Below are 17,881 nucleotides of genomic sequence, written 5' to 3' on the forward strand. Positions count from 1 at the left end.
AAAAAGACCATACTGCCTATCTAGTCTGCCCATCCACACCAAAAAAGAAATTACTCTTGGTGAAAAATCAAAATATACAGCAAAGAAACCAAATTAAATTATTTATGAAAGAGCATTTTTGAAAGCTCTTTACCGGGGTGGATTGTCCTCCTCTCCCTAAATGGGGTTCAGAGCGTCCCCTTAGCAGGAGTGAGGAGATAACATTCCTGGGCTTGGGGAAAGGACAACGCACCTAGTTTGCATTTTTAAATCTATGCTTCTTGTTTTGGAGAACATTTTGGCTTGCAGAAAATGCAGGTGCAAAGGGTGCGGATGTTTTATAATGCAAGGAGGCTTGCTATACCCCAGCAGCACCGCTGGGCAGTCTTTGAAAGAGAACTTCTCATGTACTTTCCTTTGGAAATGAGCTACAAGGTGCATGGATCCAAGGACTCATGGACTTTGCAGATTCATGGTCTGGTTAAATTTTTTTATTTTTTTTTGGGGGGGTGTTCCAGCTTTTTCTTCCTGCTTCTTTGGGTACCAGAGTTGAGATCTGGGGCTGTGTACTAGGATTTCCTTCCCGGAAACCTAAGCCCTGCTTCTAGCTGTTGCCATTGTGTGATGACCATGGCACCCTCCCCCCCAGGCTGTGATGACCATAGCACCCTCCCCCCCAGGCTGTGATGACCATGGCACCCTCCCCCCCCAGGCTGTGAACGCTATGTCCGTGGCTGGCCCGGGGATGGAAGATCTGAGCTGGGATGCAAGCCCAGGTTCCTCTGCATGGCAGTAGGTGGCACCATCACCGAGAAACCGGTTACATTTTGCCTCTTCCTTTGGTTCTCATAAACGTATAAATGCTCATGCTCGGTGTTTATAAATGTGTATTTCTCCCTGGATGCCCTGAATGTCAGTGTTACCTTTATGGCATGAAACTAATTAACCGCATTACGTTACATGTCCTCCAGCAGCACTTCTTTCATACGAAGAGATTTTGTAAGCAATGACGAGATACGGTGGCCTGCGGGTTGTGTTGTGAAATTAATTCCTGGGTACTTGTGGCACACAAGATTCAGCCCCATTATTTCCTGTCATGTTTACTTACAGTGACCAGAGGTTTTCATGTCACAAGCTTCAGAAGGAGTCAGTCCTGGTTTTACTCTGCTCCAGCTATGGTTATTTTGTCCAGATTTTCTTAGGAAAATACATACACTAGGAAGATGCTATAGGCCTATTTCATAACATTTCAATTTGTGGAAAACGGGAATTTCTCTGAAAAATGGATTCTTTACTCCTTTCTCCACAGGGTGGTGCTGCTGAGTAAGGATTTGAAATCTGTTCTAGCACTAACAACAACAACAACCAGGCTTGCACTTTCACTTCTGTTCTGTCTTGTAGCCCACAGAGAGCAGAAGTGCTTCTCTCTCCATCCTGGTACAGGCCCCCTCACCACCCTTACCTTCCACTTCATGCTGACAGATGGCTTCCATCCTCCACAGCAAACCTTGGCATATTCTTTGCATGATCCATTGCCCCACTATTGGCAACCGATCCATCAGTGGTATTCAAGCTTTGCCTCTCATTAAACCACCCTGGCAGTCACATTCTAAGTACACCACCATAGGGGCATAGCCAGAACTGATTTTTTTTGGGGGTGGGGCAGCATTAACATGGAGAAGGGCAATGTACAAGCTCTCCCACCCTGCACCCGTCACTTATCCCATTCTATGTGAAAACCTTTTAATTTCTGTCAGCACTCTGTTTTGTCTTTCTTTTCACTTTCTTCTTGCCCTGGCTGTCTCTCACAATCCCTCTGTGGTTATGACACCTACTTCATACAAGGTTTGATCTCTCAGGCTTCCAACAAGCCAGGCATTCCTCAGTTTTGAAGATGCTGCAAGGAAGGGGTATAATTATCTATCAAAAATAAACAGAAACACTTTGATGGCATCAAATCTTTACAGGATTAGCCTAATGGTAGTGATGTTTCCCTGTTCAAGTTAGCCTTTTTGAAGGCACTGGGGATCATGGACTGTCCCTCTAAATGCTGCACCTTTAAAAGCTAACTTAGATGTGATATGATCCTGCACCTAGCCTGAGACAAATATGAAGAGGCATAGACCCCTGAGGCCACCTTGTAGCTTCGCCCTTGCACTGCCATCATCATTAGTCAAGTTGGAGCCTAGCTCCGTTTTGTTTTGTGACAGTTTTACATTTCTGAGTCTTGAAGAAGCTGCACCAATGGCTCTGAGGAGTCCCATGTAGCCCTTAATACTCAGCTAGGGTATCTCCTGACAGCTAGGATCATCACATTTAAAGAGTATCATACTAGCAGGCACAGAGATAGGATAAAATCTACAATGGAAAGTACTAGATATGACATCATTCAATACGAGGCTTGTAACTGAAATTTTAGATATATTGAGGCAAAATGTAAAAATATGTGGAGCTTATCCCAGTAATAAAGACCCAACATGTGATTCGTCTTCATGGTAGGGACACAATTTGACACCGTGCATTCAGGAAGTTCTCAACGACTAATCTCATCATTCTGACTCCTGCATCTGTTTTAGAAACAGATTTCAATGAGAAGTAGGTTGAAACAGGAATGGAGCCGATTTCAGAGCACCCATTAAGCTTTTCTATTTTTACTGTGCATTGGGTGGTTGATTCAACTCTCATCTCTCTGTCTGTCTGTCTGTCCCATCTTGCTCTCAACAGCAGAACAAAATGTCTTCCAAATCTGCCACAGCTTCTGCAGTCCATTTAAAATGAAAAGCTGACCTTTCACAATTCTTTTATCTGCTCTCTCAAGCTGCCTCCCGTAGTTCCATTCTCGTCCTCACAGCTGAATTTAACACTGGAAAACTCTTAAATATCCCTTAATAAAATAAAACTGTATAACAGTTCTCCAATCCCATGAATTGCTGTCAAGTCAGTCCTCATTTTGGTCTGTTTGCCTTCATTATCAAATTGCCCTGCATAAGGCCAGGAGTCAGTGAAGCAATGGGAAAAGTTATTTCTAGACTGAGGGTTCCTAAGGCTATCATTTGCAATTCAAATGAAACCCCTGCAAATGTTGCAGAATGCTATGGCTAGAGTTCTAACAAATACCCGTAAATCCGACCACATCACCCCCGTTCTCAAGGACCTCCATTGGCTCTCATCTCCTCCCATATCAGATACAAAACACTCACCATCATTCACAACTCCCTGTGCAACCCCAATCACTCATGGCTCGAGGATGCGCTACGTTTCCGTTCCTCCAGTCGTCCCACCACACTCACAGGAACCCTCTACACCCCCACCCTTAAAATCGCACACCACTCTTCCAGCAGAGAAAGAGCCCTTTCCATCGCAGGCCCCGCTCTCTGGGATACCCTGCCAATTGAACTCCGTCTAGAACCATGTTCTCGTAAATTCAAAAAAGGGGTTAAGACATGGCTCTTTAAATTGCTTACCCAGACTCGGACCCTTCTTAGTCCCTCTGCTCCCTCTCTTCACTCCGAGAATCAGCCCTGTCTACATTGTCTATTGCACTCCCCGCTCCCATGCACCCCCTTTTTTCCCCCCTTTGCTGATGACCTTTAACTCGACCACCTGTATATAGTCCCCCGTCCTTTATCCTCCCTCCTTACTACCCGCCTGTCTACCCCTCCTTCCCCCTCTTTCTCTCCCTTGCCCTGTTACTCTCCCACATCCCTTTTACACTGTTTACTCCTCCCTCCCCCCTTCCTGTACTGGAATTAATCCCTGCAAGTTTGTATTCATTCCTTGTCGAATGTATATCTTCATTGTTATATAGTCCCCTCAGAATGTTATATAGTCCCCTCAGAAGGTACAACAGATGGCTCCCCCATCCGTTGTACCTTCTCTCCTTCTCTTTCAGGTACTGTTCCTTTTACTTTTCCATCTGTCTTTCTTCCACTCTCTTCGCTCGTTCCTCCTCTCTTCTCCCCTGCTCCCTTCCTCTCTCCCTGTTTTTTGTATTTTCATTCTTTCAGTTATATTGTAAACCGGCGTGATGTACCCACGAATGTCGGTATAAAAAAAGCAAATAAATAAATACATTCACCTTAGAGCTATAATGGAATTAAAGAATCCACAACAAAAAATATACAATGTCATACACTAGATTGAAATGCGATATGCATAGCTTTGATACTGTAAATGCAGTACCAGAACTTTCAATTATTGTCCAGCTGCTTCGCTCTTTCATCCTGACCTCTCGTCACCTGGAGATCCACCTTCAGGGCCCCACTAAGGGTTCCAGACCCACAGTTTGGGAATCTTCATTCTGGATTATGGGTCACAAATGCAACAGGAGTTAAAAAAAAAAAAGATTGCAGAAGTCCAGCTAAAAATTGCAGCACTCCAAAAGCAACAAATTTCTTCAAATAATATGCAGTGAATTAACACCTCTATAGAGTAAATATTTGAAGAAAGAGAGGACCTTCATGAAAGCAGCATAACGCTAATATTATCACAGCCTGTTCGGGCTGCAGACGTTTAGCCTTAGTTTGCTAGCAAAATTGTACTCACAGGTCCACATATCTTATGGTTCTAATAGCATGGTTTCCACGTTTGAATTATTTTTTCTTTCCTCGGCTCTGTGTGGTAAGCGTCATTACTTTAAATGTGATTCTCTGATTTTCAAAGGAGACTCAGAAAAGAGGGTTTAGTACATCAGCTTCCGAGACGGAACAGGAGACAACATGGCTAGGCAGCGAAAGGGGTTTTTGAGGAATACAATGCAAGTTTCCTCAAGGACACTTCAGAATGGTTGTTATTATTATGATGACATGCAGCTTTTTAGAATGATCACTTGCCATGAGTTTATCAGCCAGCGTTCTTTATTTACATTACTAGCCGCCGAGCCATGGTGTGCAAATCCCAGCATTCCTTTCACTTGTGCCCTGAATATCCACCATGCCTATGTTAACCTTTGGTCTCCTCCGCATGCTTACTTCCAGGACTGCAGAGATTTTGTGAAGACATAGAGATGATGATTGGATTCCAGCCAAGCAAATTCTGGAAGATCTGCTGGGCATTTGTGACCCCCACCATTCTAACTGTAAGGACACAGTTCATGGGATCCTCATATGGTTTGTGCTTATAGATGTTGTACATGTAATACAACCCCCCCTTTGGCCTTCCTCTCGAAGACAGGAAAATAACCCTAACAAAAGCCCAACGGTTGAAAAATGTTAGTGGGATTATCAGCAGAGCCAAGCAGTACATTAATTGCAACTGAAAAATAAATATTTTATGGCCCAGACACTGGAAATGAGCTTACAGTATTAAATAATGCAGGTCAGTTGACTCCTTTACTTGAGGGATACCCAAATCTATCCAGCAGGACTCTCAACCAGTTGGCTTTTCAGGATATCCGCAGTGAATATGCAGAAGATAGATGTTCACGCACTGCCTCCATTGTATACAAATTCATCTCATGCATATTAGTTGCGGGGATCCTGAAAACACAAATGGCCGGCGGGTCCCCCAGAACAGGTTTGAGAACCATTGCTCTTCTTGACCCATTCCATAAATGAACTAGCATCGTCACAATCCAAGGTTCATTTCCGTACAGTGGTAGCAGCCTCCAGTGACAGGAGCTGGGCTGGCCTGGGAAAGGTCCTGAGCGGTTCACCCCCAGCTGACAAAGCTGGGTGAGTGCTTCCTGCTCCGCAGCTTTAGTACCAGTAAGATGCACTTTCCAGCTGGGAATCTAGAAGTCATTCATTAACACATCCGGTATTCTTTGAAACACATGGGGTGAGCAGATACCTTTTTTTTTTTTTCTGACAAATTCTGCATGCGAAGGTGAGATTTGGAGGAAAGGGAGCAGGCGTTTGGCTCTCAGGTCGGCAGCGAGCACTGCTGTCCCTCCTGGAATCCCAGCACCTGCCTCTCTTACAATAGCTTGGACGTTTTGCAGGCGAGCACTTTTAGCAAAACTTTGCAGAGGGACTGGGGTTGCCACCTCACCCAGGTCAGTCAGGACAGGCCAGCTGGTCCTGGTCCTGCCCCATTGCATGCAGGGAGATGTAGTTCCTATTTTTTTTTTTTTTTGGGGGGGGGGGGGAGGGATCAAAGCTGCAGCTCCTTGCATGCAACAGGGCAAAAGCAGGACTGAATCAGCTTGTCCTGGCCGAGGTGGAAACCTTGGATATGAAGAGAAGCAATCTGAGTCAGCAGTAATAAGCTTTTCTTACACGGCTGAGAAATATCTGCAGGAGACCAGTAGGTGGCAGATAAGAGAGCAGCTAGGAGCCAGGGGAAAAATACTGAAGTGAGAAAAGTGTCTGCAATATGGAGAGAGAGGAGAACCTAAGAGGAAAGGGCAGTGAGAGTGAATGCAGAGGGGGATTGCAAAGCGGGACACGTGGGGAGTGGAGAAGATGAGTCTGCTGACAGTCAGCAGTAGGAGAACGGGGACGCACGTGGGAAGTAACCTAATGCAGAGCCCCAGGAGTGCACGGAGAGCTCAATCATCCATTAACATATTAAATAAGCTGCAGAGCTTAACTCCGAAGGTGGCTTATGAGGAGGTAAAACTCTTTGGCAATGGAGGCAGAACGCACTGTCCTGCTTAAAGAGGTCAGAGGCCATGGCAGGGTCTCTCAGGAGTCCAACAGGAGCGTGTCAGAACATTTTCATGCATCAGACCGCACCCCATTCGCAGTGGATGCCTGCAGCAGTTTTGAGACCCTCCCTCCCCTTTTAAATTCATGAAAATGGAAAGCAGGTAAAAATGAAGCCACATTGCCCAGGATCAGTTGGAAGACTTTCATTTTATGGGGCTCAAGCCTGAAACTGAAGCAGTTCTGTGTTTTAAAATGCCCCTTTGGTGCTCAGGATGACTCAGGAGCTCAGGATGACTCTGTGACTGCTCTGAGGCTTCCATTTCACATCTTCTCAGCTGCTAGGAATCACCGCACAGAGAGGATGAAATACGAACGTAAGGCTTTCCATACTGGGTCAGACCAAGGGTCCATCATGTCCAGCATCCAGTGGCCAACAGGGATATACATGCTGACATTTTTTGTTTCAGTTTGTTTTTCATTTTGGGTGGATTTTTTTGTTTTTTGGTTCACTTAATGTTGGTTTTTTTTTAGTATGTTTTGTTTGCCAAACCTAAAAAAAAGATAAAATTAAAAAAAAATAAAAATTCAAAGGTGAACCTCTTGGAAGCCTTCTGATCCCCTTCTCCTGTCCCAACAGAAGAAGCTTCCCCCCCCCCCCCAGCCCCTCTGACCAATCTCCTGTTGCAAAAATAGGTCTGGGCCCAGGCTGTGGCCCTAGCTGGGCTCTTCCAACCCCTCTCCCTCTCCTCCCAGGCCTCCACTTACTCCATTTGTTGGGGGTCCAGGGGTCAAAAAGTGCAGGAGCGATGCCCACTCATTTCCGCTTTGTTGCGGTCTCCGTTGAAACGGTGGCACCACCCTCCCGAGTCCCTAGCCCCTGGCCATTTATGAAAGGGGAAGGAGGAAGGTCAGAGGGCCCCAGCTGGGTGCAGCCAGGTAGACTCGGACTATTTTTGAGGCAGGAGAGGGATTGGAGAGGTCTGAGGGGGCACTGGATAGGCCCAGCCTGGGCCCTGTTGGGGCAGTAGTGGTGGTTGGAGGGCTTCTAGGAAGCCTTTTTTAAAACTCCTCCCCCCCCCCAAAGAAATAAAGAATTCCCCCAAATTTGGGTATTTTCATTAAGGTCCATTTTCAGTTTGTTCTGTTCAGCACAAACTGAAGCTCGCCTCATTCATCTCATCACCTTTTCAGCATTTGTCTAAAACGAATGCACATCCCTGGTGGCCAATCCAGGTCCCATGTACCTAGCAGGGTCCTAAATAGATTCCATGCTGCTTACTCCCAGGGATAAGCAATGGATTTCCCCAAGTCTACCTGGTTAGTCATGATTTATGGACTTTTCCTCCAGGAACTTGTCCAATAGGCAGCTTAACTCGGGTTTCTTGTGCATCCAGCGTCATCAGAGTAACAGGTCCTCACTGTCTAATAATGTCAAGTAGTTTTCTAATGATCACATGAGTTTTGAGCTCCCCTCAAGAAAATGTTTTGCAAGTTCCTTCATATAGAGAAACAACAAAACACTTAGTGCACTCTTAAGCCTTTCCTATAGCATCTTCGTCTTGTTGGAATTTATTGCCAAATAAGTTACGTTTTAGCTCCGACAAAGTTCCCGAAAGTTTCTTCAGTTAGGTTAAGCCTGGTTGTACCTTGGCTTGCTTAGGTTCAGGTTTATATGTTTGCTGGTTATATTTTTATTTCATATTGCTGATGTATCTTGTATGTTATATTTTATTTTTTTATGCTATTATGTTGTGCTTTAAGTATGCCTCTGTTTAGCATAATTTTGCTTTATATTTAGTGCATTTGTTTATTGGGGTACTCTCCTCCGAGTTGTTTTGGGAAGGGTAGATAAGAAATACAAATGAATGCAGGTGAGATGATCCTAAACTTTGAAGTAGGAAGCCAGGGTGGAATTGGGGAGACCTGACGGAAGAGGCGAACGCACAGAAGCTGTCACAGTTCTGACCTGGGCTCTGGCTGCTCGCAGAATGACTAGGGGTGTAGCTTGCCAGCAGGGAAGCACAAGATGAAAGAAAGATATTTGATTACAAAGAATTTCAAGAAGTCAAACAATATTCTGATTTTTTTTCCCCTCTATGGTACTCATGAAGTGTAAAAAAATAAAATAGTACTGGGAGTACAGAGAGAGTGAGTAAACAGGAATTGGATCTAGTTTTGGGGATTTGCCAGGTACCTATGACCGGGACTGGCTGCTGTCGGAGACAGGATGGCTGGGCTCAGTGTACATTGGGATGACCCAGCGTGGCACTTCTTACACTTTCCAAATGTGGAAAAGAAGAGCGATGGATTTTGGACACTTGTCTCTCTCTTGCTATAGCTGAAAACTGAGCAGGGGGCGGGGGATAGTAAAAGGCTTGATGTGCTGAGATGAAGACAGGGGTCTCTTTCTAGCATGAAATGTAAATCACCGGCTCCATTTGTATAATGAGTTTCATTCCGATATTGAGGCTTGCCTTTGTCTTTCTGCAGTGCAGTGACTGCTGGAAGGCAGGCATCAGTGTGGTCTGTTCATACCTTGCTTGCCTCACTGTCAGTCAAATCCCATCCCCTCCCCCCCCCCCCCCACCCAAAAAAAAAAAATAAAATAAATAAAAGCACAAAAGGACAAGCTGGTCCTTAACTAGTACTGGCTTTTCAATAGCAATTTGTTCAGCCTCTAGCCTGCAAGCTTCCTAGGCACGCTAAAAATTTAACGCAGGAGTAAATCTTTGTGAAACAGAGTCAGAGATTCACCTCCGGGCCAGACTCAGTATCTTTTATGGAGCATTAAAAAGAAATGCCACGGCCCGTGCATCTGCAGATATTCGGTGAACTGCACAGTGTAGGAAAGCTTGCAGGGTCCAGGGATTCATCAGTTCATGATAGTGGGACAAACTGGTGAGGGACTGGCCAGCTTAGGTCCTTGCAGGCATTGCTGAAATTACTGCTTCCAAAAAGTGTATCTGTGTAGAGGCTTGTGTCATGATGACAAACTATGGACCCAAATCTAATTAACTCCACACTGCTTTACAATAAACTCTCTTAAACTAAATTACAAACAGGAAAATTGTTTGTAAAGTAGAATTTATGATGATCAATTATTTCCTGTTAAGCCCTCGTTTCTCTAGACATAGCATTTAGGCAATTGGAAAAAGATTAGAAAAACCCGATAGATTTTACTGATATGGTCTCCGGTAGAACTAATATTAATTATGTAACCTACTGGTGTAAGATTAGTTTTTAAATAATTTAAAATCACCAGGCTTCAGACTAATCATTTTTATGCATCTCCCTGTACGATCAGCCTCAGAAGCGTGGCCATGCTTTCCAAACAGCTCTCCTGCCAGTATAAATGTTACTGTGTGTTTACACAGGAGCAGGAATGGAGTCATTCAAGCCACACTACCAGTAGAGGAGGCAGGAAAGCTTACGAGTCTGGACGCCTTCGATTTCTCTTATGTGTTATACTTTTTATATGTCCAAGGCAGCGTTTCATGAAGTGTATGTGTCTGTGTTTTTTCCAGTTCATCCTCTGCTTCAGCTTTTACCAATGGGAACCGATGACCTATGGAACGTACCACTACCCAACTTGGTCTATGGTCCTTGGATGGTTGATGCTGGCCTGCTCCGTTATCTGGATCCCGATAATGTTTGTGATAAAAATGCATCTAGCTCCGGGCAGTTTTATTGAGGTAAAACCTTCCTCACACTCCCAGCCGCTGAATTTTTTTTTTTTACATGAAGTCGATTCAGCTGGTAGGCTCAGTGGATTAAAGCCCCCACGGTCGGGAGGGCATCTGGTCGTACAATTTTCATGATATAACCAGCGCATGCCAAGATTCAGTACAGTGATTTCCTCAAGCACCTGAATTTGGTGCTGGATCCACAGTTTGATCTGAAACGCCACTCAGAGTGGTCCCATTTGATAAACTAGCACCGACATCCCAAAGAGGCAGGAGGGCAAACCAGCTAATGAAATATGAGGATTCTTGTTAAAAGAGTCGCATTCATGGTTGTGGTTGCTCCATGATTACCGAAATATTTAGAGCACTTCTTTATGACTTGGGGCCCGGTGCTATACATCAGGTAGACCAGAGAATTATAAAGCTGAGAGCCAGGAGATTGTCCAATTCTGTTCCTCTATCCACCACTCACCGAGTGACCTCTCATGTCATTTGTGCTCAAAACACATTACGAAAGTGCCACGTGCTGTGTACAGCACCGTAGGTTTACCCTGACGTCGCTGATGTAGCCTGAGATGCTCTTGGTTTATTTCAAGCTTAGCCCTTGCTGTAACCCTTAGTCAGACTAAGGGCCTCATGTCCAAATCCTTTCTCCCCTAGACACAGACTGGGAGGAAATGCCTTAGTGAATCAGGCCCTAGAATTGCTAAGCTCCCACCGATCTCTGATTCTACGTTGCCGTTCCGATACGTTGTACCCCCACCTTGGGTGAATTTCTTATTCACGGAGGCGAGTAATAAATCCAGATAAATGAAAATAATGATGACTGAGAAATCTACAGGACAGCTAGCACTCAGCTTTTGTAAGCAGCTGAGTCTAGCTCCTCCGCTCACAGGAGGTGATTACAGTGTGGAAGGTGATGTGCAAAGCTTCCTGCAAACTTTGCAAAATAGTACATGATACTTTTCTACCAGGGCTTATATGAAAACATGCCTGGGAGAAAAATATTTATACATAGTTATACATATATTTATACATAGTTAGACTTGTTCAACCTAAAATAATTACTTAATAGTTCCCGTAACATCTTGTTTACATGCTACCCATTTATATTGTTCATTGTTTGTTTTAATTGGATTCTCTTTCATATTGTTAGTTATATGTATCAAACTCGTATGTATCAAGTTGTTATTCTGTAAACCGGAGTGAAGGCATTTTTTGCTATACTTCGGTATAAAAAAAAGACTTTGAATAAATAAATAAATAAATAAATAAATAGCTTGCAAGGGTTTGCTACAGGAAATTTTGCAAAAAGAAGATCTCACAGGTGTGGGGTTTTGTTTTTTTTTTACAAAATCTGGCTGGCGAAGCAAATTTTGGGTCTCATTTATGAAGCCTTTTCCCCACAGACACAGAATGGGAGAAAAGCCTTAGTGAATCGGGTCCTTCATGTGCAGTTTTGCTCTGCGGGAGTAGTTAATGAGCTCTCTTGCGTGAGTTTACTTTGCAGCAGCTCGTTAACTATTCATTTGAATACAGTTTTGCAAGTGTAAAACTGCGTGTGAAATTTTACTCTGAATAACGGGAACTACCGCAGATACTGAGCACCTTTGTGAAAAGTACGGGCTATTTGCCATTTTTGTGCGCAGGGCGGCATCTGCAAATTTTTTGTATTTATCTCAAATGTTTACAGCTCGCCTATAGGAAACATTTGTGATGATTTAGCAGTCTGGCCTTCTAATCTGAACAAAATAGTGAAAGACGGTGGTAGATGAAGAAATAAGTGGGAAAGGGTGAAGAGAGAGGCCTTGCCAGGCAAAATAAATTGAAAGAAGTGCACAGCTTTGCCTGTAGATAATCCATTTATACTATGAAATTTCCATAACTGCAGAGTCTGCAAACTAAATATATTATGGTTAATTTAAGAGGTGGAGATTGCAAGTGAGTAATTTAATCAGGATTAAAAAAAACACCACCTTAATTCAGTTTAATAGTGAAGTGAAGTGGCTGTTCCCCCACCAAGATGCAGCTTCAGTGAAGAGGCAAGCAAAGTTGGAAAAGGTTTTGGTCAGAGTTGGTGCTACCGCGCTGTCCTCAGCCCACGCTAAGCTGTGTTGCACTGTACTCTGCCCCACAAACACTGCAAAGCAATCCTTACACATACAGAAAAGGCAGTTTGTGTGTTGGAGGTCCACCCTCCGTGTATGCCCTGGTGGGACGTAGCACACGCTAATCGCCCATAGCAATAAATAAATAAGTACTAGCGAATAAATAAATTTAAGCATGTGTAGGGGTTGGGAAGGGTGATGGCCCCCTTCCCCAATAATAAAGCCCCTAGAACAAATAAAAATAAAATCAAACCGGGAGCAGGCCAGGGAAAGGATCTAGATACAGTCGCTGATACAGCAGTAAAAGGCGAAACACCAGCACTGACTACCAGCTTAGCTCAGGGGGAAGCCCGCTGGAAGAGTTCTTACAAAACAGGCAATGGGAGTCGTCACTGTCCCAGTAATGCCTGCCTCTTGGTCTTCGTATAGGTAACTAGTTGGGTGCTTCCACAGTTACGGAGCTGACAAAGCAGAGACGTATCGCTAAATGATTAATTGACGTATATTTGATGTTACATCGATGTGCAAAGAAAATAGACAGAAATGCTAGTGCAATCTACAGGGCCTGCTGCTTTCCGTACAGAAGACAAAGGTTGTGCTTGTTTTCACAAACCCTGGCACACTGGCGCTGATTCCCTTAAGTGCACAAGTTGCGTGCTTTTGTGCACTTAAAGGGATTAGCGCGTGCCGAGTCTCTCTCCAGTGCATGTGCACAGCAGACACTGGGGTAGAGGGGAGCGGTGGCAAAGATGGCACCAATTGAAATGTCATGGCCGACGAGACAAGAACTCGTTGGCTTGCCCTGGGGTAACTGGGGGTGGGTTGGCCTGGGGCAGCTGGAGAGGTGTCCAGAGGACATGTGGACATAGGTGTGTGTGGGGGAAATTACCAATGATATTTTTTTTGGGGGGGTGGGTCTCGGATGGGCTAGGGAGGTGACTAGGAGCAATCTCAATGCTTTCTCACTAGTCAATGAATAAATAAAAGTAATTATTAGCATCAAATAATATTACCATGTCAGGTCTTAGTAAGGGATCATTTTTCTTCTTTTGTATATTTCTGGGAAATATTTTGCAAATGTAACCCAGCTAGTCCCTATTTAGACTGCAGGGGTCTGTGCCGAATGAGCTGCTCAGTCCATGACAGTAATTAGAGACTGACCCTGTACACGGATAATTAGTCATTTAAGTGAGGATTCATAGCGCTCTATTTATCTTTGCAAAAATATGTAAAAGACAAATTAGAGCATGCATGTGCAGCCGTGCACCCAACTACATCGAGGGCTTCTCTGTGTCCTTATTCAGTTACGTCATGCTGGTGCTGGGATTTCCCTTCCCCCACTGTAAATCCTCATGGCTGCCCATTCGGAGCCACCGGCTGGGGATCCGTCCTGGATCAGATCCTCTGCGCGACCTTTGGCAAGTCACACGCGCCTCCCGCTGCCCTGGCGGTACTTACCTGTTGCCGGCTAATCATGACTGTGCACTCTGTTGGCTCCTCCTTCTTCGGATGCGATATGATGCAAATTAGGGGGAGGGGAGGAGTTGGGGCGGGGAGGGGCAGAGTCGGCGGTGTTTTCGCTGCCGGCGATAACGTTACTAACATTATCGTCGGCAGTAGCTCGCCAAATAACTACACCTTTTATGGTGTCGCTATTCGGTGCAGAACGTGCCCAGAGCTGACTGCCCGTCCTCCGCCCTGCAAGCGGCTGCACGACTTGCACGTTGCTGAGGCATCATCCTGGCTCTCATTCTAGATTTGTCTGGTACCCCCTTAGGATCCTGAAACACTCGTCAGTGGCATCCTAATGGTGAAACACGCAGGAGTAACGGATGATACATAAAGTTGTTAGCTAAAAGCAAATTATTACGATTGCTATTAAAGTTATGCTCATATTGTTGTGGTTGGTTTTTTTACATCAGAGGCTGAAACTGGTCTGCTCCCCACAGCCGGACTGGGGTCCGTTTCTGGCCAAACACCGTGGAGAACGCTACAAGCACATGATGGATCCTCTGGGCACCTCTTCCTTGGGACTGAAATTACCAGCTAAGGATTTTGAGCTGGGGACTCAGTGCTAGTGAGTCCTGCATCGGGTGGCAATACTGTACATAAGGTCTTCCTCCTTTATTTGTCATGGTTGTCCTTGTTCTGTTTTCAGCAGTGCATGAGAAGTGGGTCCTTAGAAAAAAAAAAGTGTAGGAGTTTCTCTGTCGCATGCTGTAGTAAAGACCCAGACAGGCCACGAAACGCACTGGTTTCATTTTTTTTGGTGGTGCCCCTGAAGGACTGCGCCGTATCGCCGAGGGCGCGGTGTTACCCGTGCGATCAGTGCCAGGCAGCTTTGCTGGATAACGCCCCTGAGAAGCAACTACCCCAGAGGAGAGAGGGGTGGGGGCAGGTCATTTCTGCAAACTGCCCCGGAGCTTTGCCAGGACCCCGTCGCCAGTCAAATTAATATTAGCGCTGACTCGTTGCCGGGCGACGGCGGCGGACCCCCAAGTAACGCATAACGAAAGCTAACAACTCATTCCTCGGTGTTCAAGAGAAATCCTAAAAATCGGTTTCACTCTAAAAATGGGCTGGCCAGGAATGCTTTTAAGCGGGGCAGTCGGGCACCACGTCTATCGTGAATAATTTGAAGGTTATTTTCTGTTTCCATTCGATTGTCTTAGTTAGATTAAAGACATATCTGCAGGTTTCTCTGATAATTGCACATCAGAGATCAACCGGTTTCTTTTCCGGTTTTCCCATTCTGTCCATCAGTCTCCCATTCTCTCCCAGAAAGCCATTATATAGTTTGTGCCTAACTTTCTATACTCTCTGTGTATATTCTGTGCTGGTTCCTATGGTTGTTTTTAGCTTAGCTGTGTTGTGTGATTTCGTTTCCCCCTTTTTCTCCTATTAACTTCTTTATATAAAATCTAGATGTATTCCTACTTTTTCAACTGGGGAAAACAGTAGAACCCCCATTCTTTCTATATATTATATATATAGTACATAAAGTGCTGAATGTCTCACCTGTTCTCTCTCTCATAATGGCCTAGGTTCCTGCAGGAAAAAAATCCGGTACGGTGTGAATGAATATGTCTCAATTTTTCGCTATCAACTACTTCATTTAGAAAGGAAAACCGAATTAGCGTAGCAATGACATGAAAACAGGAGAGGTGAAATATCAACAGTGCGTTTCTGCATTATGAGCTACTGAACTTTAGACAAGGCAAAACAAGTAATTCTTGGAGAGAGGAGATTACATCTCTTGTCCTATGTGCAAAGCATTATTTCCAGAGACACTCATGGTATAAGCCTTTTAGTACGTCAGAAACTCCTTAGTGCAGACTGTAGGTCCCTTACTTTTATCTCAAAAAGGATGCCACTGGCCATTAGACTGGTACCATTTTAGAAATGCAGATGGCACCATTTCATTTAGTTTACTGTTGTCTTCTCAGCCTTAAAGTTAAGAGCACTCAAAGCGTTGTACAAAAGATTTGGGGTGGATGGCCATGCGTGTTTAACTTCCACCTTGTCAGTCAAAAATAGGTGGAGAGGATGAAGGACAACGCAGAGGATTGAGGACGGGATGTCTGTCATTATTCTGGTTATTACTAAGGGCTTAGCTCAAGGTCACACACACACACACACACACACACACAGAGTCACTGGAATTGCTGGCGCTCAGAAGATTATTTCCCAGCACGGCACTGTAACCACTAGGTCAGTTCTCTGGCCCTAAATCATCCATCGGTAAAAATGGACAGAGCAAGGCTATGCACAGAGCAAATCCATTTTTGCTCATCAGTTGAGAAAAAACAAGAAAACTATCCTAAACAATGATATTTCAAGTAAATTATGAGAGAGATGATATGTCGAGATGATTTGGCAAAATTGCAGCCTTTACTGTATCCTATACATCGATGAGACTTTTTTACATGTGGTTAGTGATCCAGTAGTATGCATTAGTGATGTTTTATGCCACTCTAAATATCCTATGAAACAACGTAGACATGAAGACGTTAGAGTAGATTAGTCACGACTCCCAGCCCCCCTCTCTTCCCCCGCTGTCGTAGTTATCAAATCTAAAAGTTGTAAATGTTGGGGACTCAATTTATCATTTTCTTCTTTTGTCTTCACATTACAGGACCTCAGGTAAATCTTGAGCTGAATATGTGTGCACAGATGTGATTTACATTCAGTTGACAAAAAAAGAATCCTACCCAACAACAACAAAAAAAAAAGACAAAAAAATGAGATTGTATTATACCATTGTCAGAAAAAGTAATTTGTAGAGAATAGGTTTCATGTTACGTAAACGTAGTCTTTTTGATGCAAACAGTGTTGCTGGTTACCCACTGAAGAGCTATGTATTACTTAAAAAGGTCTATGCAGTCAGTTGAACTGTATTAACCACGTAATCCCAATGCCTCTCCCCATCCCACCAATTCCTGTTTTCTTTTTTTCTTACATTTGGCTTTTCTCTAAGGGACTCTTAAGAATTTGGGATCGAGAACTAAGACTGGGACACTTCTGGGAGCATCTGTGCCTTAGGGTTTTGCTGTTGATTCTGTCATTCAAACAATTTTTCCACCATCCTCCCCCTCAGTGAGCAAGATGTGCCAGAAGCTACCCTTTTCAATGGCATGAGGAAACTTGACAAAGAGAAGCCGAAAATTAGCCTGTCTAGACATCCATGACTGGGGAAAAAAAAAAAAGATGGCCGTGCAGTAAATAGAATTATCGGCAACCTTTCCAACTGGAAGGGTGAAGAAAGGAACTCAGGCCAATTAGCACTGGCCATTGGGAATGGCATCTCTCCAGCTGGAAGACTAGTACTTGGCCTTGAGCTCCGCTGTTGGCTAGGAACTGGTTCCATTTGGAGGCCCCTCCAATGTCTGCTAATTATTGCCTTAAGATATTTCAAAACTTGAGCATCTCCACAGAGGCATGGAAGAAGAAATAAATTACTAGTAGTAGTAGTATTTTCCTTCTATCCGCAGTGTAGTTTTTTTTTTTCTTTGATGGAGCCTGCTAGTGAACTTTATTGGCTAGACATCTCCCTAGGGATTTGTTTTCGTAGTGTCCAGGGCATAAGTTTGTTTTGCTGGTGGTTTCCCAGACATGCAGACCCTGATGCATTACTTGGTTACATCAGTCATTGACTGCTTTGCCTGTAAATTCCTGAATACTTCACCTGAAGGATATTGTCCGGTGGGCAGATTTGTTCTTTAAAATGAGGGGTGAAACAGGGAGAAGCTGCCCATCATTTGCCTTTGGCAAGCTCAGTGCAATTTTTTTTGCCCTTCACAAATACTTTTAAGGGTCTTTCTGGTGGTTTAATATGCAAGCTGTGTGCAGCTCACCGTTTCATGCAGGAACAGCAACCCTTTCTGTTTCAAAAAGCCGGGGTCAGCAAAATCACCTTTAATTGAAAAAAAGCTTGGGTTTGCATTACTCTAATGTTTCTTGTGGGTCAAGTTGTTCTTTAATTAGGTTCTGCTACATTGCTTGCACAGATGTGCCTGGGTGA

At 44.2% G+C, this 17,881-nt stretch overlaps 1 protein-coding gene across 1 annotated transcript in view; it reads left to right on the plus strand.

The window, feature by feature from the left end:
• Positions 1–15,462, plus strand: part of SLC6A5 (solute carrier family 6 member 5) — a 42,247-nt gene extending 26,785 nt beyond the window's left edge. Inside the window, exons 11-13 of the mRNA XM_029582464.1 lie at positions 4,956–5,056; positions 10,094–10,261; positions 14,283–15,462. Of these exons, the coding sequence (XP_029438324.1) occupies positions 4,956–5,056; positions 10,094–10,261; positions 14,283–14,438 (425 nt within the window). The 3' untranslated portion in view covers positions 14,439–15,462. The remainder of the gene's footprint in view (positions 1–4,955; positions 5,057–10,093; positions 10,262–14,282) is intronic.
• The last annotated feature ends 2,419 nt before the right edge of the window (positions 15,463–17,881 follow it).

The sequence above is a fragment of the Rhinatrema bivittatum genome, chromosome 17 (genome assembly GCF_901001135.1).
Source record: "Rhinatrema bivittatum chromosome 17, aRhiBiv1.1, whole genome shotgun sequence".
Classification (NCBI taxonomy): Eukaryota; Metazoa; Chordata; class Amphibia; order Gymnophiona; family Rhinatrematidae; genus Rhinatrema; species Rhinatrema bivittatum.